The 24,465-nt window shown below is 36.1% G+C and overlaps 1 protein-coding gene across 1 annotated transcript in view; it reads left to right on the forward strand.

Annotated features, from left to right (window-relative positions):
* CCDC148 (coiled-coil domain containing 148) overlaps nucleotides 1–24,465 on the forward strand; it is a 235,606-nt gene that overhangs the window by 69,034 nt on the left and 142,107 nt on the right. Inside the window, exons 2-8 of the mRNA XM_035007985.1 lie at nucleotides 2,389–2,451; nucleotides 3,443–3,564; nucleotides 11,621–11,724; nucleotides 17,292–17,374; nucleotides 17,581–17,732; nucleotides 19,134–19,229; nucleotides 19,310–19,491. Coding sequence (XP_034863876.1) covers nucleotides 2,389–2,451; nucleotides 3,443–3,564; nucleotides 11,621–11,724; nucleotides 17,292–17,374; nucleotides 17,581–17,732; nucleotides 19,134–19,229; nucleotides 19,310–19,491 — 802 coding nt within the window. The remainder of the gene's footprint in view (nucleotides 1–2,388; nucleotides 2,452–3,442; nucleotides 3,565–11,620; nucleotides 11,725–17,291; nucleotides 17,375–17,580; nucleotides 17,733–19,133; nucleotides 19,230–19,309; nucleotides 19,492–24,465) is intronic.

A 24,465-nucleotide genomic window follows, 5' to 3' on the forward strand; every position in this document is an offset into this window, starting at 1 on the left:
AGGTGAGACTTGGTTGGCCAGAACTCACAGACTAGCTGCTAAATGCAGCATCCATTTGTTTTGGATACTTGCTTTATTTGTGGCGTACTTTTGTTAATAAAAAGAAAAAAATGTATTTGATTATCTTTGGGCATGGAATGCTCTTTAGTTTTCCATATTTTCTGCACTCCCTGTGATTGTGTACCTTGTCACTCTCTCATTAACGTGATGGCCTTTGAAGCCATGTAAATGTGCCATTTCTGCCTGTGCGCTACACTATTTAGGCAGACTTTTGAAAAGTGAAAATTTATTGTTGGAGAGGAGGCTATAGTATGGACTAAGGAATTGGTATTGCAGCCCTTCCAGGGCCTACAAGACATTGAGCTGCTGCCAGCTACCTTTTATTCATTTTCTCAAATAATACTTACTGAGCATTTACTACATGTGCTGGGCACTGGGGATGCAATCAGAAGACACACATAGGCCACAAGTCTATGGAGGAAGATGGACATTGAATCAGTAAACATGGAGATGTGAAGACTGATATAAATTACAATGGAAAGGAAAGAATGGGATGAGAGAGAAAAACAAAGAGTTCTCCCTTATTTAGATGGAAAAGTCTGGTTAAGTCTCTGAGGTTTAGCTGAAAGCTGAGTAGGAACCAGCCAGGTAAAAAGAGGAAGGAAATATCTTTAAGGTAGAGAGGACAGCAAGTGGGAAGGCCTTAAGGCAAAATGAACTTGGTATATTTGAGAAACAGAAAGACCAGTGTGGTTGGAATGTGTGAATGAGATGAGAATGGGGAGATGAACAAGGGCAAGATCATGCAGGACCTTATAGGCCAATTAGGGCACTATTTTAAAGGATAATGGAAGCCGTTGAAGGGATTCAGCAAGGTCATACTAGAGTTTTTAAAGAGGTTGCTTGGGCTACTGTGTGAAGAATGGACTCTAAGGGTACAAAGTAGAACTGCTGCTGTCATCTGGCAGGAGGTGATAGTGGCTTGAGGCAGTGCAGACTGACAGGTGAAAATCTTCCCCCCCAAAAGAAGAATCCTAATGGATATGATGTAGATGTGAGTAGAAACCAGACTATAGGGAGGATTGCCAGTGTTATTGAAGGCTTAAAACAAGAATTCCCTGACCAGAGACTCTATAGGAGTTACACACTGGATTTTATCGCTATATTCTGAAAGCTGTTGGGCAATCACCGTGATTCTTTTTTTTTTTTTTTAAAGATTTTTTATTTATTTATTTGACAGCGCGAGAGGGAACACAAGCAGGGGGAGTGGGAGAGGGAGAAGCAGGCTTCCCGTTGAGCAGGGAGACCGATGCGGGGCTCGACCCCAGGACCCTGGGATCATGACCTGAGCCGAAGGCAGACACTTAACAACTGAGCCACCCAGGCGCCCCAATCACTGTGATTCTTGGTAACTTGGAAGAGTTTCCAAAAGTGAAGTACTTGTGCTACTTTCTTTTCCATTTAAGAAGACTTAGGTTACAGCAAAAGCCACTAGACATGACTAGTTGAACCTAGTGGATATGGAACAAAAATTTATGAAAAATGGTACTGTTACTTAAAGCACCATTTGACTAGTCTGTTGCCCTGTAGGTGCCCTAAAAAGATGTCAGTTTAGTTTGATGCTACTGCAGGTTGGGTTCTCAGGAAGGAGATGCTAAGGCAGAGCTTGGGTGCTAAATATTCATTAGGGATCCATACCTGTAAAGGAAGAAGGAGGAAGCAGGATTGGGCAGATGAAAACATCAGTTTCAATGCAGGTCCAACAAAGTCCGGGTCAACACTGCAGGGAGCTCTGGATGAAATATTGCCCATCAAGGTGATCCACGTTGGGTCCAAACTGGTCAGACTTTAAAATCCTGTCTTGCTCAGTCGCTGGGTATAGGCTGCCCCAGCAGTGGTATGCCTTTGGACGAGTTTACTCTTTGAAACTGAGTCCAATTCTGAAAGAAGGGACAGCTGGGCATCGAGTGCTTTGTAGAAGTGGATGGCACATCTGAGCATCAGCCACAAAGGCTGATTTTCTTAACAGTAGTAGTGAGTCACTTGGCCCGCTGCTTTATTTTTTAATTTATGTAGTTTTTTTCCTCCTAGGAACTCAGGATAAAACGTACACAATTTTTTAATCACAAAATATTTATCAGTCACTGAGACAATCCAAGAGAGGAGGATTAAAATGTCAGAGGTTGGAAAAAGACACCAAGAACAGGAAAGGAAGAGAGGGAAAAAACTAGTGGAAAGAAGCTTCTAGAACTTGGAGAAGCAAATTTTAGTAAATACAGAGTTATAGCACCTAGGTCTTGTTTTAAAAAACACTATGATTAACACATCTTTAAAAATGTTTGGAAAATAACATTGTGAAATTTTAGCTGTCTCTTGTTTCTTTGATAGATATGGAGGACTTGAATAAAAGAGACCAACCATTCAAGACAATTCAGAAAAACGATAGCTCAGGTATTTTTTTTCTACTTCCAAATCTGTTCTATGATTTATAGTGAATTATGCATGATGTAAAGTTGGAATGTTGATTTTCAAAATTTTAATGGAAAGCTCATTGTTTGGTCATACTGAAGGTTTCTCCAATTCCCTTACAATGCATGCTTAAATCTTCAACAGTGGTCAAGATAACCATATTTTCCTTTACTGTGCTGTCTTTAAATCACTTGGAGTCTACTTAAAGTCATGTGATTCATGATATACTTAATCTCAATCACCTTATATGGTACAGATTAATTATTCATATAATTGGGGTAAAAATGCTTTTTTTTTTTTTGCTTGAATTACTCAGATTATTATACTTTATGCTACTTGGCCTTTGAGTACCTTCTACTTATGTTTTACTTTATCAGAACAGCAAATATCATACTAAACTAGGACATTTTATGTATTTGGATGGAGAATACCTACCTGAAAATTTTATATCATTTTATTCTTATTTGGCCCATTACATTTTTTAGCTTTCAGTTTCAACCTTTTTTCAAAGGTTGAATTTCAAAGGTTGAATTTCAAAAGTTGAAATTATTTTATTTCAACTTTTTCTGTTAGAAATGCAGCTATGACTTAAAAAATCTGATTAATTTGATTCATAATAAGATGATACTTAAATATTCACAGTTGATGCCTAAAACTTTTTAAATAAAAGAATGGCCACACTTTGTATCTTGACATTAATTTTCTAAAATTCTCAATATACTTACTTAAATGGAAATATTTCCTTTATGTTCTTTTAGAAGTAATTTTATGCAAGGTATATAGTGGTAATTATTTTTAAAGTTTCTAAAGATAGAGGTTCAAATATACTATGAATGTTGTAATATTTTTTCTTGTTTTTGCTTAAAAATATTTAAAAATAAGACCTGCAGTCAACATGTTGCCATAGCTATATTTAGACTTCCAATAATATGATACTATTTCTTTGTCATTTTCTGTTTTTAATGAAAAACAGATAATCTGGTGTTCCGTATGAAAAATGGAATGAGAAGCACCAAGTATAAACCAGTAGACTATCAACAGTTGCAGGCATTAACGGAAGCAAAAAAATTAGCTTCTGCCTCTATAGAGCTAAAGGTTAGAAGTGTGTATGTGTGCATGTGTGTTTTCTAGTTTTGGAAAATTGAGTTTCCAGGAAGTAAAATTATATTTATAATGTAAATGTGAAAATAAATGACATTCTAAATAGTTTTTAGAATCTTCCAACTATTAATAATAGTGAATAGCAGCTAACGTTTATTGAATGTTCTCCAACACTGTGCTATATAGTTTACATGCATTCCTCAGTTAATGTTCATAACAATCCTGAAGTCTCTACTTTTAGAAAGCTAGCTATTTTATTAGTTTGCAACAATTTCTAACTTACTCTGAAAAGTAAGAATTGCAAATTAAGTGCCAGCCATGGATTATCATCTGATTTAAGGCTCCTTTTGCAACACGATACAAATATGCCCTCAGGTGCCTCTCTTTTCTACAATTCCCTTTTTTGCCCTAATCTCAGAAAAGGTGAACCTGGACTAGATTTGAAAGGGGTTTATGTGCAAGTGATTGTGCACAGTATTTTAGGGCCTTGTATGGTTTAGGATTATTCATGCAGTATGTTTCTCTCTTATGCAAATAATAAGGTACATTATAAACAACATTTTCATTGCTTGGTTGCATTAAAAATCCGATATGGCAAAGTGACATATTAAGTAATTTACAAGTTTTCATTTGAATTTAATATTTTTGTGCTACATTAGTTTTGCATGGCTTTTTTTTAAATGTCTTTTCAAAAAGGCAAATATTATGATTCCAAAGCACATTTCGTACTTATTCTAAAGACGTGACTACCTATCCATGAGATATATCCCCTCAAACTAAGGAGACTTCTTAAAAAGGGCCTTATTTGTTAAGTTCAGATATAACTTTAAAAGAATTTGATGTTCTCAGGACATTGAAAGAAATTTTAGGGGAAAATCACTTATATAACTATCATCCTAATAAAACTATTTTCATATTTCTGACTTCTATTCTGACCCATTGAATATACATCACATTATGCATACATATATAGACATAAACATATACATACATATTTTATTTTTCCCATGATAAATATAGACATGAAATCCTGTATACTTCCCCCTAACACTTTGCCACATAATCTTTATAATATTTATTATATAATATTTAATTACTCTCATAAATAAATATTTATTATGTGGCTCGATAATACAATAATGAGCAAAATACATCCCCTACCCTCATGGCGTGTACTGTTTGCAGGAGAAGAGGAGGAAAGTCAGTGTTAATCAAATAACAAAAACATGCTGTCTGGTCTTTTTTTTTTTTTTTTTTAAAGATTTTATTTATTTATTTGACAGAGAAAGACACGAGAGAGGGAACACAAACGGGGAGTGGGAGAGGGAGAAGCAGACTCCCTGCCGAGCAGGGAGCCCGATCCCGGGACTCCAGGATCATGACCTGAGCCGAAGGCAGTCGCTTAACCAACTGAGCCACCCAGGCGCCCTGCTGTCTGGTCTTGATCCTAGTTGAGTGGGAAGGTTTTTTTGAGGCAATGACATTGAAATTGGGATCTCACGGCCAAGAAAAATTAAACCAAAACAGGAGTGATGAGTACTTCAAATAGAAAAAGACACATGCCTTATCACATTCTGATTTTTGGGTATTTGGATTGTATCCAGTTTTATAATATTGGGAATCATACTTTGGTAAGTATCTTCATGCAGAGACACTTTTCATGTTTTAGAATCCTTCACCCTCATAGGATAAATCCCCATGATTGGATTGTTTGGCCAAAAAAATATGTATGTTTTTTAAAAAGTTCTTTCCCAAAGTGTTGTTCTAATAAAGATACCACCACAGATACTTCCTCTACACCCTGTCAGTATTGGAATATGTACATATATATTCATATATATACACATACATCTTAAATATTACCTATATATCTGTTTGTCCATCCATCGTGTACCAAAAAAATTTTTTTTTTGCCTCACTGTAGAATGGTTGAGTGTCAAAACTCAGTGCTTGGTCACAGTGAATTTCTCTGTGGTTAAAGAATCACTCTCAAAGAATAAACATATTTAAAATTTTTAATTATTGATGTGGCTTTCAATTTTTGATATTAAGTGCAAGGGCAATAATTTCTCATCCCTGTCAGCTGCTAGATTGCTTCTCTGGTCACTGTGTTACATATTGTGAGACTAAACAGATGATCACTTTCAACTGACATTTTAAATAACATCAATAACCTTTTTGTTCATAGGATATAATTCAGGAAGAAGCTTTTTAGTTACATATTTTCTGGAAATAACTGTGCCTGGGATTTATAGCTTGGCAAACCTCAAAAATCCCTTGTCTTCAACTACTGAAAATGGCTCACAGTCTGTAGCAATCATTTCGATAAGCTTTTTGCTTCCATTTTTAGTCTCCATAGATTCATAATGATAAGGAATTGTCCTGTTAAGGCATTTTTATAGTGTCTGTTGTTTTGAATTTCAGTTAGTGAGACCAAAATGTGTTCTGGATACCTTACCATTTTCTAATACTTTCTTCTTTCCTTTTACAGTTTTCATTTTTTAGTATAGCTGGATTAAGAAAGATATATTGAGAATGTTGTTTCATGTGATTTTTGGTCTTTCCTACTCATTTAATTTAGAGATAGAAAGTTGACATTTTGCTTTTAATTGATTATTATAAAATGTGAACAATTCCCAAATAGGACTTTTCCTTGAAAGATTCATGGCTTAAATGGAATTAGATAACTGGAAATTAAGTATAATTCTTAAAGTTTATTTTGTTTAATGTTATGAATGCTAATATATATACCAACTAGCCTACACCAACTAAGATTATGATTATAATATCATCTCTGTTACTCTTTCTTATATATATATATGAAGTATATTATATATACTTTCTTATATCTGTTACTATTTCTTATATTTACATTTTTATAAAATATGCATTGGCTCAAGAAGAGTATTTTTTCTTCCTAATGTTACAGAGTTAACACATTCTTTCATTATTTGTATTAAATATCAGTTCATCTACTTTTTAAACTAATTAAATGTGTTCTTTTCTTGCACATGAAATTAACAGCTTTAATAATCACTGTTAATTATTACAGCAGTATACTCTGGCAATATTAAATGTAAACATACTTAAACTGAAGGATAGAATGTTAACATTTAAAGCACATAAAGAAGGTGTTTGCTTCAAGTTGGATCTAGAGTACTTAGTTATTGAAGAGAAATTAACAATAATTATTTTCTTATAATAATTATTGTTAATTACTAGTAAATTCAGAAGACTTGCCTAGTTTCTATTCCTGGTATTGGTATATTGATCAGATGTGTCTATGTCATTGATCATGCAACAAGTTGTGGGCTGCCAGATAAAGACACTGATGTTAACATAGAGTGATCTAGTCTTTCACAGGCTGAGATTGAACCTGAAGTCAAAGAGTAGATTTGGGCTGGAAACTGAGACCAATTTTTGGTACATTATATGTTAACTATTCATTTCTAATTTAGGTTAAGTATAAAAGAGATCTTTACATTTATTTTTATTTGAATTGCTTTGCTTAGCAAGCATGAATATTTCTTGTTGTCCAGCTAAGTTTGTCTACTAATCCTTTTTAAAAAATATTATCAGAAATTGTAAGCACATGCAAATTTAGAGTGAATGATTGATCTCTATGTAATATATCCAGCTTCATTTATGATCAACTCTTGTCTATTGTTTTCTCTATACTCCTTACCACAACTTTCCCCTGTGCCAGGTTATTTTGAAGTAAACCTCAGGAATCATAATATTTAACCATAAATATTTCAGCATGTATCTCTAAAAGATGAAGGCTAAACAGCCCCACCCCAAACCCTATAACACCATTACCATTATAATACTTACAATTTCTTAATTTCAAATATCCAGTGTTAAATTTTCATGATTGTCTTCAATTTTTTTACTTAAAGTTTGTTCAAATCACTATCTAAGTAAGATCCATATATTACAGTTGATTTTTATTTTTTAGTTTTCCTCCTCTATCCTCTTATATTTTTGTAATTTATTTTTTGAAGAAATTGTATTGTTTGTCTTTTATATTTTCTTACAGCCTGGATTTTGCTGATTACATCCTGGTGGTGTCATTTAACATGTTTTTCTGTCTCTTGTATTTCCAGTAAATTGGTAGTTATATCCGGAGATTTGATGAGATTCAGGTTCAATTTATTTTGACAGGATCACTTATTGATGGAATTTTTGTACTGCAGTCTTTTTCCATCACAAATAGTGCTACAGTGAATAGTTTTGTTCATTTATCTTTTTATACTTTTGTCAGTATAGTCTTCAGATAGATTTCTATAAGTAAAGTTGCTAGGTCAGAGGGTAAATCCATATGAAATTTCACTATACACCTCCAGATTCCCTTCTGTGGGAGGCTGCACCATTTTGCATTCCCACCAGCAACAAGAAAGAGTATGTCTCCCTATAGCCTCACATGTTTTGTGACACATCTGAAGTTTTGCTAGCCTGATAGATGAGGAATTGCATCTTAGTGTAATCGTTTTTTTTTTTCTTTTTATTTATGTTAACAGTTCTTTATACACTTAACTGTTCTTTTACCTTTGTTTAGGTACAACTCACACATAGTTAAGTGCACAGATTTTAAGTGTACATCTCAATGAATTTTGACAAATGTATATACATATGTAACCAACATTTAAGTTGTCCACTAGTTATTGTTGCTTACATTTAAAGATAGGTCATCTGGCCCAAACGGTTTTCATGGCATTTCAAGGTGCCTATTTAGAGTCTTACTATCTTGGGTCATCACAATAAACCACATAGGAAACCTCTAGTTTCTTATTCCTTAATGAATTTATTATTTTTGCTATTTTTAATTCATCAGCATTCTGCATAAATCATCATCCACCTTAAATATTGATTTCATATGGCTTATTGCCCAGCAAAATACATTGGAACCACCTAGAAATCTCTCTATTGATAAAGATACAACTTTAAATCTTTTTGTTCTTTTAAGACTTTATTTTTCTTCATTTTTGGCCTGAGGATAGAAGTGGAGTCAATGAGTGAACTTACAAAAAATCAGGATGTTCTTTAAAATATTGGAAGTGTCTATTGAAAAATAGTAGCTTTATTTTCACTTTTATAGTCTACCTAATTGGTCTTACCCTAGGCTCAAAAGCAACAACATTGATTTTTTTAAGCTATAAAAATGTGTCTACATCTTTCACCAATGTGTTTTAATTTTTTTGTACATCATGGACCAAATATGTCAAGGAAATCTAATTTTAAAAGTGGTTGCCTGCTGCAACAAACTTTAGAGGCTATAGGTGGTAAGTAGCTGGAATGGGTTTCAGGCATTCTTAAAGCAAATACTAGAAGTGTCAGATTTTAGAACCACTATGTACTATTATGTTTTCAGTAGGTAGAAAAAGGATTGCTGAATGTTTTTCTGCAGTGTCCTGTTCTTATTTATTTTTTAAAAAGATTTTATTTATTTATTTGAGAGAGAGAGAGCACAAGCCAGGGGGAGGGTCAGAGGGAGAATCAGACTCCCCACTGAGCAGGGAGCCTGATGTGGGCCCATCCCCGGACCCTAGGATCATGACCTGAGCCAAAGGCAGAAGCTTAACTGACTGAGCCATCCAGGCGCCCCTCCTGTTCTTATTTAAACATGCTTTTCATAATTGTAGCACTCTTAAGACCTCCTGAGGAAAAGATTTGACTTTGACTCCATGCTTTTGTTTTCTTATACCCCTAATTTTGAATCAGTAACCAGAACAGTGGAAAGATAAACTCAAGGTTAAAGCAATCAGTGAATGACAGCGAGAAACAGCATGCATTATAAAGAGTCTTTTTAGGACTTGTCTTCTGAAGTTTTTCTTTCTTTCTTTTTTTTTTAAAGATTTTATTTATTTATTTGAGAGAGAATGAGATAGAGAGAGAGCATGAGAGGGGGGAGGGTCAGAGGGAGAAGCAGACTCCCTGCTGAGCAGGGAGCCCGATGCGGGACTCTATCCCAGGACCCTGGAATCATGACCTGAGCCGAAGGCAGTCGCTTAACCAACTGAGCCACCCAGGCGCCCTTGTCTTCTGAAGTTTTTATATCTTCAGCATTGATCTGTTAAAGCTTTCAGGGTACTAAGTATTCTAGTAGCAGAGAAAACATAAAATATGTATGTTTCATCAAATTTCTGATTTGAGAGTAGCACTTTTGTAGATGTTTAGAAGTACTAATATGGAATATGTGAATTCAGCGAACACATAAGTATCAGTCTAACCAGGAAACAGATACTGAGGATTTAGAGTAGAGGGGTCTTTAATGCAGGAAATGGTTACACAGGTGTAGAGCTGAGAAGCCAGACAGGGGACCATGAGGCAATACAGCGGTTAACAACAGTAGAAGTGCCTGCCATGCTTGGTCAGAGGGACATTAGAAAAAGCAAGGCTGTACCACATTCTGTGGGCTGTTTACCCAGAAATTGTTGGAACCATAGTAGAACTGTCAAGAAAAGTTAGAGCAATGGAGAAGATGCAGATGCTCCTGGAGACCACTCTTAGAGTAGAAAAGGCAGGCAGAGTAATCCTTTGGCTTCTCCTTTCCTCCCTCCTTCAGTCTCCTACAACCAGTGTCTCCCTTTGGCCGAAACCAGCTGGAAGCCTGCTAATAGGGTTGTCCAGGAAACAGGCTGCTCTGTGATATGGAGCAGATCAGGGAGATGGCCAAGAATGGATGTTAAGGCAAAGAGATCCAGGCCTGATTCAACTTGTCCACAAACCCCAAAGCACTAATTATGGGCTACATTTTTTTAAAAAAGATTTTTATTTATTTTATTTAAATAAATAGGATCCCCAGGATCCCCTATGTGCTACATTTTTAAAAAGCCATAAAATTTGGGGAAATTTTAAATTTAATTAAAAATGTGGGGGCACCTGGGTGGCTCAGTCGTTAAGCGTCTGCCTTCGGCTCAGGTCGTGATCCCAGGGTCCTGGGATCGAGCCCCGCATCGGGCTCCCTGCTCCACAGGAAGCCTGCTTCTCCCTCTCCCACTCCCCCTGCTTGTGTTCCCTCTCTTGCTGTGTCTCTCTCCATCAAATAAATAAATAAATAAAATCTTAAAAAAAAAATATGGGCTTCAATGTTACATGATTTTTCATAATTTCTTTAAGTTCCTTCAAATAAATATGTGCCTAATTTTTAAAATATTTGCCTAAATTTTTTAAAACTTTATTTATGAAGTCATGGAGTTGAAAAATTAAAATTGCATGTTCAAGGTCATATTTCTAGTAGGTGCTGAAGCTCAAACTAAAGCCAAGCTTTCTTTCTTTTTTTTTTTTTTAAGATTTTATTTATTTATTTGACAGAGAGAGACACAGTGAGAGAGGGAACACAAGCAGGGGGAGTGGGAGAGGGAGAAGCAGGCTTCCCATTGATCAGGTAGCCCAATGCGGGGCTCGATCCCAGGGCCCTGGGATCATGACCTGAGCTGAAGGCAGACGCTTAACGACTGAGCCACCCAGGCGCCCATAAAGCCAGGCTTTCTAACAACTTATCCAATGACTTTTCCCCATCCTCTGTTGAAGGTTCATATAAAAGCCAATCTGAACACCAAGCTTCTATGTGTTTCTGATGTTTATGAGCTTTATGATCTTGACCAGTTTTTTTAATCTCTCTGAACTTCAGTGTCCTCATAAGTCAAATGGGAATAATGATGCCCAAAATGCCTGGCAGGGAAGATGTATCAAAAAGATGAGAAAATATATGGAAAGCTCTTAAAAATTTTTCTGAGACTGTGTGAATTAGGTGTTTTTAATTGCATTTAAGGAAAGTAGAATTACTTCACCTTTCTTTTCATAAATACTTTAAATACAATTCTTAAATTGGACAGTATTCCAAACCATTTTCTCTTCCACCTTTACTTTTCCTGCTTTTTGCTTAATGAATTACTTATTTTAAGGTAGATTTTGTGTTAGAAGATGTACTAATAGGATTGAAAAAGGATAAATATTTAACTTAGAAATTACAAATTTAACAATTTCATTGTGGAAAACACATTTAGAAAACATTGGAATTGCTCCTCTTTTGTTCCTCTAAATCTAGATCAGGAAAGCAGAGCAGACTTCAAAGATATCTAAGGAACAAACACTAATAAAACAACACAAGCAAGTGTGGTGGCAGGAACACCAACGGCTAACTGATGTCAGGTAAGAACTGAGGAAAATCTCTACAAGAACATGTGAGACTTGCTAAGAGTTGCACTTAGTTAGATGCTCTATAACTTTCCGTGTTAATTAAACCATTAAAAAATTAAAGTTACAGTTTGCGACTCAAATTAAAATTCCTTCATTTCCTCAATGTAATTTGAAATCCAGCGAATACACTAATATGGCTTTTGCTTTCCTTAGGAAGAAAAAAGATAATCTTCTATATCTGCTGATCATTTACTCTTCTATACTCCCTCTCATACTTGTAATTATTCGTATTGCCCTTAGCACATTGAATTATAATGTCTTGTTTACATGTTTGTTTTCCCTATAAAGTGGCAAACAAGGGCAAACGTCCCATCAGTTTTATCTTTTCATTGTAGGATTCATAGGAGGAGATATAGAAATGCTTTCAATAAATGAATGAACGAATGAACTAAGGGGTTCAGGTTGTTCACGGATTACTAGATGTAGCTGCATCATGACTAACTTAGTCAATTTGCATTTTTGACTTTTGTTATTATTTCCAGCACTTGTCAAGAGACGAAGCAACAAAATAATGGTTCTATCCTTGTTCTTAATTGTAATCTTTGAAAAATACATTTCTTTCAAAGGTCAGGGCAAAAAGAGAAGGCAGATGTGTTTCCCCTCCATGTGAAGCATATATGCTAGTTTTAATGATGGTGGTATTTGTAAAATATGCTTTTAAAAATGTATGTTTTTAATTGTATATTTTATATCAAAGTAGATCATTTTGTGGTCTTATTCTAAGTCAAATTTCCAAAGGTCATTAACTTTACTTTTGATGTAGGGACTTTCCAAATTAGTAGGAGTTTCTTATTCTGGCAAGAGGTTCCTAACTATGAACTAAAAGGCTCATGATTGGATATGGTTTTACATCATTATATAACTTAAGACATAGAAAAACAAAATTATATGCACTTCGTCACCATGCTGCTGACATAAAAACAAATCAGACCCATTATATCTCTCAAAAAAATCACCTTTTATGGAGAGAATGAATGAGCCCATTAGAATTTTTTTTTTCTTCAAAATTTGCATGACTTGGTAGAAAGGAAAGCCATTAGAAAGTTTTTATTATGGCGCTCCCTGATGAAAGCTCAGATGTAAAGGAAGACACTGGCGAAAGTTCTTACCTTGGCTGTTCCACACGCTTCTAACCGTGTGCATTAGCTGTTCTAGAGCTAGATAGAAGAGGCATATCCATATCATTGTGGAAAATAGTTATTTTGGTTGACCTGGAATGACACAAAGGCAATGGAAGGGAGGAGCTTTCAAGTAATAGCCTTAATGTCTTGAAATGTGTAAGTGCTGAAAATTGGACAAAAAGAAGAAGTCTAAGGTAATTTTCTGTGTTACTCTAGAAAGCAGACTAATTTCAGTATGTTTTCAGTGAAATTAAAAACTCATAATGAAAGGAGGAAAGTTAGAGAAGTGGCTAGATTTGTGGAGAATTTAGGGACCACCAGAAAATCAGGAGTGTGAACTCTAACCTTTAAAATCCTAATAAAAGGGACGCCTTGGTGGCTCAGTTGGTTATGCGACTGCCTTTGCCTCGGGTCATGATCTCAGGGTCCTGGGATCAAGCCCCGCATTGGGCTCCCTGCTCCGCGGGAAGCCTGCTTCTTCCTCTCCCACTTCCCCTTCTTGTGTTCCCTCTCTCGCTGTCTCTCTCTGTGTCAAATAAATAAATAAAATCTTAAAAAAAAAATAAAAACCTAATAAAAGATTAAAAGTAAAATATTTTTATGCCTCACCATAAGAGAGTCCAACTGAGAATCTCAGGCCCACAGAAGGTAGGGGACTACAATGACATTGAACTTTTGTTGGGTTATTTAGTATGTGGCAGGTAATATGGCAAATAATTTATATGCTTTATTTCATTAAGTCCTTATGATGACCCTACAGAGTAGGTATCATTGCTATTCCCACTTTACAGGTGACAATCTTCAGTTTCAGAGGATCAAAGGTATTCACGGAAGGTAAATCAGCTAGTTTATGTGAAGATGGCACTGGAGCACTTGCCTTTAACTCCTGTGCTCCATGAACCTGGAGTTCAGAAGCTTATTTCCCCCACAGGGTTCCATTCATATCACCCGAGGATCTAACTGGTCTAATCCTGCTAGAAAATTTTTTTTTTTTTGCCAAACTTTAATTCTTTCAAATCTGTCCTCAGGAAAGTAAACACATAAAATTTCCAGATATATAATACTTAAATATAATATTTAAAATATATAATATTTAAATTTTAAAAATTTCATATTAAACTTAAAAAATTACATTTAGTATTTAATATGCTTTCTCAAACTATACCCTCGGAGACCTTGATATACTCTCTCAGGGGTATATCCCTTGTTTCAGAATGACTGGTTTAGAGGTTAAGGAGGGAGTTATTTATATTGACCATGTGGTAAAGAATTACAATTTTTATTTTAATCAGAACTGGTTGAATCATAAAATTTGGAAGGTTTATTTGTACACTTTACTACTTGTATGATAATTCCTACAAGGGATGTTTTATAACCAAATCTCTGTTAGAAATACATGTAGTCTCTTGCTCACAGTTTTATTTTTATTTATTTTTATTTTTTTGTAGTTTTAGTTTTAAAACATTATTTTGAAAATATCTCCTTTTTACAGAGGATATCATGGGGTTTTAACAACAACAATTAAATGTCTATAAATGCATCTTTAAAGATAAAATTGACACCAGTATTCATACTGTGCAACTCAGAGCCTCAAAGAACTCTCTAAGCCCGGCTCCTGAGTGCCTTCCCTGGCCATTGGTTGTGGGACTCCCTTCTCTGTCTCTGTGGTATGCTCGCTTCGGATAGACTCTTTCAAGTGAGAAGTGGATCAAATAGCTGAATGTAAGGAACCAAGCTGTCTGACCTGCTGAGTTCCTTCCCTGTGGAAGGGACAGAGCTTTGACCTTCAGCCTGCTCTGGTACCCTAATTTTCTGCAGGTCTTCTGGCTGTTAGTTCCATTAATGGAACTTTAACATACTTTCTTGCTCTGCCTTTCATGATCCATGTCCCTTTGCTTATTGTTTGCTTATGGCTTCTGCCTCTACCATTCTTGTACCCCATGTTTTGTTTGCTCTACCCAAAGTGGTAACTAAGTGGTTACCCTAGAAATCTCAGGAAGCTCTGGCAATGTTTGATGTTCTGAGGAGACTGATTCTACATCGAGAACTTTGGCACCATCCTGGAAGGATGAGGACCTATATGGCAGTAGACTCCTGAGAGTTCAATAACACCCATCACCAGGCTGGCTTACATTGCGGGTGATTGCATTGCAATTAGGCAGATCTAGGAAGTAGATTAACATATCATCTAGCAAATGGTCACACAAAAACTCAGGAGACTTTTTTGTAGTACCATCAGATTCACTGGTAACAGAGGATAGGCCAAATAGCATTAGGAGGTACTTAAATTGGCAGATTTGGGCAGGGAAAGCCGCCTTACATTTGTTCACTCTTCAGATGGGGAAGATGTTGTATGTGCTGCAGAGTTCCAACTTGGAGAACACCCGGGACCTGGTCTGGCATGTCAGTGATGAACAGGGTAGGGTTCTATTCTCCAGAGTTACCATTGTTAATGCTCTTGAGTCCACCAGAATTTTTTTAAAAGATTGATTGATTAATTGATTGATTTTAGTGGGGAGGGGAGGGACAGAGGTAGAGGAGGAGAGGTCTTAAGCAGACTCCACGCTGAGCATCGAGCCCTATGCAGGGCTCGATCCCACAACCTTGAGATTATTACCTGAGCCTAAAGAGTCAGATGCTTAATCAACTGAGCCACCCAGGAGCCGCCCAGCCACAATTTTTATATTTCCTATATCATATTCTACAAAACAGAAATATTCTTCAAAATACTCCATTGAGAGTAATGAATTTCGTATTCCTATAAATTAGAAAATATATTTCCTACCCTTTTTGGATAACCTCAATGCACTTTAGCATAATCAAGTTTTTGAGAAATCCTATACCATAGAAACATACCTGATTTTGTTTAGTTTACTATTTCCCATTCCCCCCAACCCCAGCTTCTCATTGACATTATTGTTTTATAGAACACAGTTCAGGAAATGTTAGCCTATATTTACAAGCTAGTTTCAGAGTCTCGTAGTTCTTGAGGGCATAAAAAAATGCCTTTGGATTTTGTTGGACAATCAGGACAATCAGAAAAAAGCCCTGGTCTTGGCAGATGGGTTAGGTTGTTAATCTAACAGGATGGAACTTACTAGAATTATTACATATAAGTAGCGGGTTGGTCTCCTGTATGAACAAAGCCAGTTCTCCTGTTGGCTTATATGTTTTACTGTGATTTTCTGGATGCTGAAAATTTAAAGGCACTGAGCTGGACAATTGATAAGTGCTATGTTTTTGTTTAAACAAATCCACCATGAAATAATTTCTGGTTTTATTTCACTATTATGCACTCATCCTCCATGTAATAGTTTCAAATATATTTCTGGCAGAAATTTTTCTGGCAAAAACTACATATTAAAAAAGTAGACAGTGAAGTGTCATCTACAATAGCACTCCTCCTTTATAGATACGAATAAAACCTCTGTCCCATGTAAGTGAGTTGGCTTAGAAGATGGTGGCACATATATAAAATAGAATATGATGTGGCCATTAAAGTAAATGGTAATTGTGAGAATTATTAGAAATATCTTAAAATGTTATTGAAAAACCCCAATATAAAATGGTAAATATGTCATAATTATATTTAAAATATATATGCATGTAGACAAAGACTAGAAACATATGCAAAAATTAAAATAATCATTGTATTAAAGTATTGTAATTGATGCTATTTTCTTATTTTATACCATTTCTAGTATTATATTTTAGCAATCATGATAAATCAAAACTCTTTTCTATGATTTCATTAAATCTGCCATAAGCAAGGGATAGACTACAATGTTTTTGGATGTCCATTTAGAGCTGGTTATGGTTTCATTCTAAAAATGACTATATCTACATAATATGATAAGAAGTCATTAAGATGTATTACTTTTATTAGTGTATAAAAATAAAACATACTTGTACTCCCATTTCCCTATTTCAGGACCTCATCATCTCTTAACTTTTGAAATAACCTCCTTGTTGGTCCAGGTTTAGCTGATCCCCTCCATCTTCATTTTCTGTTTTTATTGACCACCCCTCCTTTCAGCCCATCCTCCATTTTGCTGCCTTGGGAATCTTTGTGAAACACAGCTCTGCTTGGCAGGTGAGGTCGGCTTAATTATCCTCAGTGGCTTCCTACTGTCCTAAGCTCTTTGCACACGAAGCAGTGCTAGGATGTGCCATGTGTTTGCCTTTGCTCATGCTGTTACATCTGCCTGGAGTGTTCACTTATGCTTCTTTCTATCTCAGTGTCTGGCAAGTGTCCAACCCACGTTAGGAATTTAGTGTATGGTCTGAATAAATGAACAGCTGAATGGGACCACATTAGATTAAATTTCTAGTAGTTTTTTAAATCTATATATGTTCACGATTATTTAAAAAAATTGATGGAGATAATGTCTATTTCAGGTGTAAAATGGAATCTGAAATTAAATCCTTTCTCAGTGAAGAGAACATTGGAAATGAATGTCTTTCTGACCTTACAAATTTTGGTGAGTTGTTTTCCTTTTTGATCCTATATTTAAAGGGGAATTTTGTTTTGAAGATGAAAGTGGGCCACTCACTTTAAGTTCTCTTACTATTAACTGCTTGTTTTTTTCCTGAGGGAATCCAAAGCAAAATCTGCCCTCTAAGACCTGTTCTTGAAGAAACTTAAAATAATAATGTGTTACCTGGATCTAATTTTGTTTCTCTATAGAACAAGAGTTATCAGAACAATGGTACACATATCTTAAAAATGTGATAAATCCTATTCAGCAGTTGAGAGCAGATCTAAAATACAGACAGCATCACATTTCACAGCATTCATACTCACATATTGTGCTTAACTCAGTGAAAGTACTGGAAGAGGTCAGTATATTACCTTTACTTCTAATAATGTAGTGTTTCATTTTTGTTCCAACTAGAACAGTTTGACATAAGAAACAAATGTGTGCCTTGTATTTAAATAGAAGGTATAGCAAATTCTGTCTCTTCAGTATCTTAAACATATCCCTGAATCTGTCCAAGCATACTTATTTCTCTCCTGAAAAGTTACAAGGGCCTCATGACTAGTCTCCCTGCACTCATTCTTGCCACTCTTCACAGTACATTTTGGTATTCTACCTTCGGCGCAGGGAGATCAAGTCATCCCCCTGGTAGATCCCCTCAAGGCTCCTGCTGGCCCACAGTTCCTCCCTATACATCCTGCTGTCTCTCTTCTTAAACCTCATCTCTTGCCTGACACTCCCCCTTTCTCCTAGACCTTGTCACACCGAGATTGGCCTCCCATCTATTCCTTATATGTGCCAGACTGCTTCTCATCTCAAGGCCTTTGCATCACCTGTTTTCTCTGTCCCACTGATGGCACTTTTTGTCACTTAGGTCTTAGCTTAAGTGTCCTGTCCCCTGAGAGGCCCGTCCTGATCATCCACGCAAGAGAAGCTACAGTCATTCTCTATTATGTTACCCTGTTTTTATGTCATTTACCTCCTCTTGATAATTGTCTTATCTTTTTTTTTTTAAAGATTTTACTTATTCATTTGAGAGAGAGAGAGCATGAGTGGGGCAGGGAGGAGCAGAGGGAGAGGGAGAAGCAGACTTTCCACTGAGCAAGGAGCCCAATGCAGGACTCAATCCCATGAACTGAGCCGAAGGCAGACACTTAACTGACTGAGCCACCCAGGCGTCCCTGGGCATGGGATTTTTAATGCCTGTTAGAAAATATATTATTTATGAAACCAATATAACAACATTACGGAATAACTGAAAAATAGTAAGAAAAATCACCTAAAAGCATACATCTAATGCCATTATGACTGTGGAGCTTACGCTGTAGTCAGGGGAGGTAGTCAATAAACTAATAAAAAAATAGATAAGGGGCACCTGGGTGGCTCAGTTGGTTAAGTGTCTGCCTTTGCCTCCGGTCATGTTTATGCTCTCTCTCTCTCTGACAAATAAATAAGTAAGTAAGTAAGTAAATAAATAAATAAAATCTTAAAAAATTAACCCCATGCCCAGCTGGGGATTGGAGGCAAGGATGCAAAGGGAGAAGGGGCGATTGAACCAGAGACAATCTGGTAAGCTCTCTGCTTTAACACAAACAAAATCCAAATAAGGGTGTAGAGTGGCTATGACCCCACTGTACTTCCTAGGCCCATTTTTAGGATATGTTCTGGAAGCCCCCTCTGATAAGCACTGCCTGGCTACGGCATCTCTTGAACCCTTTTCCACAGGTCCTCAAAGAAACCTTCTCTTATCTATATCCTCTAGATTGACTTTGTGAAAAAACAATTGACTGCTGTCTTTGAAAGACTTAGTCTGGAGCAACAGAAAATAGAAAATTATCTTTCAGACTGGAGTATGAAGGTAAGTGTGATGTGTTTAGTAATTTGTTTACCAATTTGTCATTTATATTAAATAAAACCAACATATATTTTTTTTTTCAGATACTAGATTATTCTTCAGAAGAAAGAAGTAACCTGCTTAGTGAACTGCCCATGGAATTAGAAACTTTGGAATGCCCATATCCTGATTTGAAATCTTCAATCCTTCATGAGTTCTGTAACTTTACAGAGAAATATAAAAAAAAACTTCAAGACTTTGATCTGCAGTTAGAAGACATATCCAGGTGATAAGATAAAACTACTTGAATTATGTAGGTTTTTGCCACTACATTTTAATATTTATTATTTTAATTTCATTTATTGTTTTCATAGTTACTATGTGGTTGGAACATAGTCAATCAATAAATGTTTAGATTGACTATTTGTTGAATGAGGGTTCTCTTTCCTCCAAAATAATTTTCCTGAACAATGACTTTAACGATTTTTACAAGGTTGAAATGTGATGAAAATAACTCCTCACTGAGCTCTTTACTGCATAATTAAGAAGCAGTTTCAAGCATGAACTTTCAGTAACTATGAATTTTGATTTTAAGGTGTGAAACTCTTCTTCAGTGGGAATTTATAAATCAGTACTAATAATAATTGATTGCAATGGAAAATGTGCCCATGGAATTATGTTACTTGTAATCCACTATGACTTTGTCCTACAGTAAACACAAAGTATGTTTTATAAATTTTTAAAAACATGTTAAATTTTTTTTAGAAAATGGACTTTTGGATGTATCCTGAGAATGACAAATCCTCTTCTGAATGACAAATACAATATTAGGGGATTTAAAATTCAGTTTTGGCAGGGTCATCTTCTGTAGTATAAATTCTGTATTAAAATTAAGTTAATGGGGCGCCTGGGTGGCTCAGTTGGTTAAACGACGGCCTTCAGCTCAGGTCATGATCCTGGAGTCCCGGGATCGAGTCCCGCATCGGGCTCCCTGCTCGGCGGGGAGCCTGCTTCTCTCTCTGACCCTCCCCCATCTCGTGCTCTCTCTCTCTGTCTCATTCTCTCTCTCAAAAAAAAAAAAAAATTAAGTTAATGAACAAAGCCAGAAATGCCACCATAGTTTAGATCATTAGCTAACCTCATATGTGTTTTGTACATGAAGTTTCTGAGGAATATTTTATAGGAAAATAGACCTTTTATTCGATTATATTGACCTAAAAATTTTCTTCAAAGAATATGTATTTTGAAAAAAGGAAAACTATTGAAGGGACACATTTATACTAAATTAAAGCAAGTTTTTACTAAATTTCTTACATTTCTTAATGAATTGCCTATAAATGAAGCTCCTTTATATGAAATTGCTAGTGTTAAGAAATAAGTAACAACAAGGAAAACCTTAAATCCTACCAAGTAGAGTTCTTTGTTTTAATAGCTTCTTGATCCAACTCTGGTTACAGCTTCTACTTGTCTTCACATACTTGGAGAGGCAATCCTAGGTGAAGTCTGCATCTTTCCTGACCCATGCTTTTTCTTACATCTCTTTTGGGGGTGGTCATGTGTTCCTCCTAGGCATACACTTTTTGGTCTTCTAAGAGCCCCTTCTCTCCCCACCTCTTTGCCTTCCTTTTTTCCATCCCACCTTGCAATAAAGCTGGGGGGAAAATTAACAATATATCATTTATATGTGCTGATTGATTAATTAATTACACTTTAATTGAAACTCAGTCACAATGAAATGTTAACTCAACCATGCACTTAGGTGAAGTTTCTAATTGTAAAATAAACATCCTCTCTCCCTTCCCCATCCCAACCTTGTTAAAGAGATTTTAGAACTCATCAAGTAGGGAGAGGGGTTTCTGTTTTTGTTCTTTTGTTTTTCTAGGGGATGCATTATAATCAGGCTGCTTGTGGCTATGAAGAAGGCAAATTTGACTCCTTCCTTTTAAAGCATGTTGACTGCCCTATTTATTACCTTTCCTCTCAGATGTATCTTGTCCCCCTAGGAAATCTGGTTGAGATTGTGGTTTTTCTAGGTTAGTAGCTCCTAAGCATAGAAGAGTTTGCCTTAGCAGCGTATATTGGATCCTTTCCACTAAGACCTATTCTTCACAGCCCATTTTCCTACTTTCCTTTTCATGAGAACTCAGTTTCTGCTCTTCCTTTGTACAATGCTGTACCACTCAGAAAAAGTTGAGATTCACAGTTCCATTGCCAATACTGAGATTTAGGTAGAGAATAAGATGAATATATATCACATGCTAAGATTTCTGCATTGGGAAGGCACACTGAGGGAAAAATAGCTTAGGAAAGCTTAGTGGAGGAGGTGAAGTTTACTATGGAGTTTAAAGATTGAGTAGAATTAGAATAAGGCAGAAAGGAGGTAGGGAGGACATTCTAAGAAGGGATATTAAATGATTAGACTGTAAAGCCCTTGAAGACAAAATAATTTATTAGCAATATTTGCTAATATCCTTAGCACCTAGCACATCCTGGCACATAGCAGCTTTCAAATAAACGATTGTTCAGTTGATTTGAATTAAAGGTGAAAACATTGAAGGTGAGAGGGGCAAGGCCTGTTATAGGAGTAGTAGGAATCCACTTTGGAGGAATATAGGTTCATAAATTCTAGCTTAAGAGTCTGCTTGCCACAAATAATTATCCAAAATAAATTTTATATAATTACTGATATGTTTTACTAGATGAATATTTATTGGGTAATCCTTAACATATAGTGGTTTCTGCTGAGCTCCTTGGTAGGGGGGTAAACAGACAAACTAGACTAGAATATGGCCTTGCCTTTTAGAAGGCTTAGAATGTTTAGGGGAAGCAACATATACACATGTATCCTGCCCAAATAAAAACTATATGCAAACAACAACTGAAGAGATGATTTTATAAATAATGCTGGCACTGAATGATGAAGCATCAATAAAACTGAATGAATTTTCAGGAGTAGTCTGTTTGAGGAGAAAGAGAGTAAATGGGCTATTTTCAATAAATACGGAGGTCGTTGGCCTCAGCAATCTGTGGCTGGTGGGCAGTAAGTCATATAAATGTACTGTTCTAATTTGCATAATGAATTATATGTTTAGCTACAATACTCATTGGATTTAGAGTTTGCCAGTACCTGCCACTATTTTGATATGGCCATTTCCCATTTTGGTTCTAGTTATTAGGCCTTGTGAGAATTCATATAGATTGTGTACATATATGTACACACCTATACAAGTGAGTGGATGCTTATTTTAAACATGTGTAATGCTGTGACATAAGAAGGTTGAAATATCTGGGGGACATTTTTAAATTATAAAATTTTCATTGGGCTAAAGGCAGTTGACCATGGTTAATCCCAACATTTATTTTAATTCCTTCTATTTTGTCGCAGCTCACTGGTTTGGGTTGGAATGACTCTATCCCCATATCCAAAGGTAGGCTCTGGTGTTAGGAGTGTATACCAGTCAGTAACCTCATTTCCCCAAGGTACAGCAACTCGATTTTACTCTGAGTGACATAGGAAGCTATTGGAAGCAGAAGTGTGAGAGTAGTGTGAAGTAACAAGACCTAACTTAGGTTTTAGCAGGATCACTTTGGGAGTTGCTGTGTTTAGGATGGAGGTAGAGAGGGGCAAGAAAAGATTGAACACTTAGGAGGTTATTTAAGTAACCCAGGTGGGGGGCGCCTGGGTGGCTCAGTTGTTAAGTGTCTGCCTTCGGCTCAGATCATGATCCCAGCTTCCTGGGATTAAGCCCCACATCGGGCTCCCTGTTCAGTGAGGAGCCTGCTTCTCCCTCTCCCACTCCCCTGTTTGTGTTCCCTCTCTAGCTGTCTCTCACTCTGTCAAATAAATAAAGATTAAAAAAAAAAAAAAAAGTAACCCAGGTGGGAGATAATGGTGGCCTGGATCAGGAAGTGGAGATGGTATGAAATAGTCAGCTTTTGGACATATTTTAAAGGTAGAGCCCACAACATCTGCTGACAGAGTTCATAAGGTATGTGAAAAAGAGCAACAAAAGAATAATCCAACTTTTTTGGGTTGAGCAACTGGAAAGATGGAGTTACCATCAATTGAGATGGGGAAGACTAAAAAAAAACAGGGTTGGACTTTGTGGAAGACCAGGTGTTCAGGTTTGGACATACTGAGTTTGAGATGCTGTCAGATATCCAAGTACAGATTTTGTGAAGGCAGTCAGTAATATGACTGTGGAGTCCAGGAGAGAGATCTGAGCTGGAGATTCATATTTGTGAGTCATCGCCATGAAATCAGGTGTGATCACCAAAATAGTGAGTGAAGAGACAAAGGAGAGAACAAAGATCCCTAGGATCTGGTGGCATTAAATCATCAGCAAGGAGAGGGATACCAACACTGGATGCTGAGAAAAGGTCTATGAGATGTGAAGAAAACCAAGAAACTATGTGTCCAGGAAGGCAGGTGGAGAGGGAGTGGTCAGCAGTGTGAGCTGAGGAGGGATGATCACTGAATAAATGCTGCTAAGTCAAATAAAATATGACTGATAATTGAAGATTTGCTCTAGATGGTAAACAACTGTTGAGTCATTGGTAACCACTTTCATTGAAGAAGTGGGAACAAATGCCTAATTGGGTTGGATTTAAGTGAGTGGGAGAAGAGGATTCAAGACAATGAGTACAGACAACTTTTCTGAGAAGTTCTATGTAAAGGAGAGCAAGAAAGTAGGGCCAGATTTTCCTGTTGTTGATTTGTCTTTTGTTTTGCTTAAAATGGGGGGGAATATTACTATGTTTGATGCTGATGAGAATAATCCAGTGTTGGGATTTGGTACACAAGTAGAAGAACAAACAGATAGTTCATTGACTACAGTAACAGGTGGGGATGCACAGTATATGGTGCAGGTACTAAGAAGTGAATAGATGTCAGAGTGGCAGTCCGTGGAACTCTGGGTAGTAATTCTAAATACAAATGATAAAGAAATTTATGAAAACCTCTCTACTCATCAAAGCAATAAAAATTTTTTTAAATGCCTAGATTTTTACCTATACAATGGTAAAATATAAAAAAATTATCCAAGGTTGAAATATGGAAGAAATGGGCATTTTTATACATGAATGATATATAAATTCTTTTGGAAGGCAATCTGGCACTATGTCATCAAAAATCTTTATAAATGTGAGTAATCATTGTTTAGAAATAATCTTAAAGGAAATAATCATAGAAGTGAAATAAATAGTTGGCTTCAAGAATATTCAACGTTGTTTTTTTCCTTTCTTTAGTGATAGCAAAATC

The sequence above is a fragment of the Mirounga leonina genome, unplaced genomic scaffold (genome assembly GCF_011800145.1).
Source record: "Mirounga leonina isolate KUSES-001 unplaced genomic scaffold, KU_Mleo_1.0 Mir_151, whole genome shotgun sequence".
Lineage (NCBI taxonomy): Eukaryota > Metazoa > Chordata > Mammalia > Carnivora > Phocidae > Mirounga > Mirounga leonina.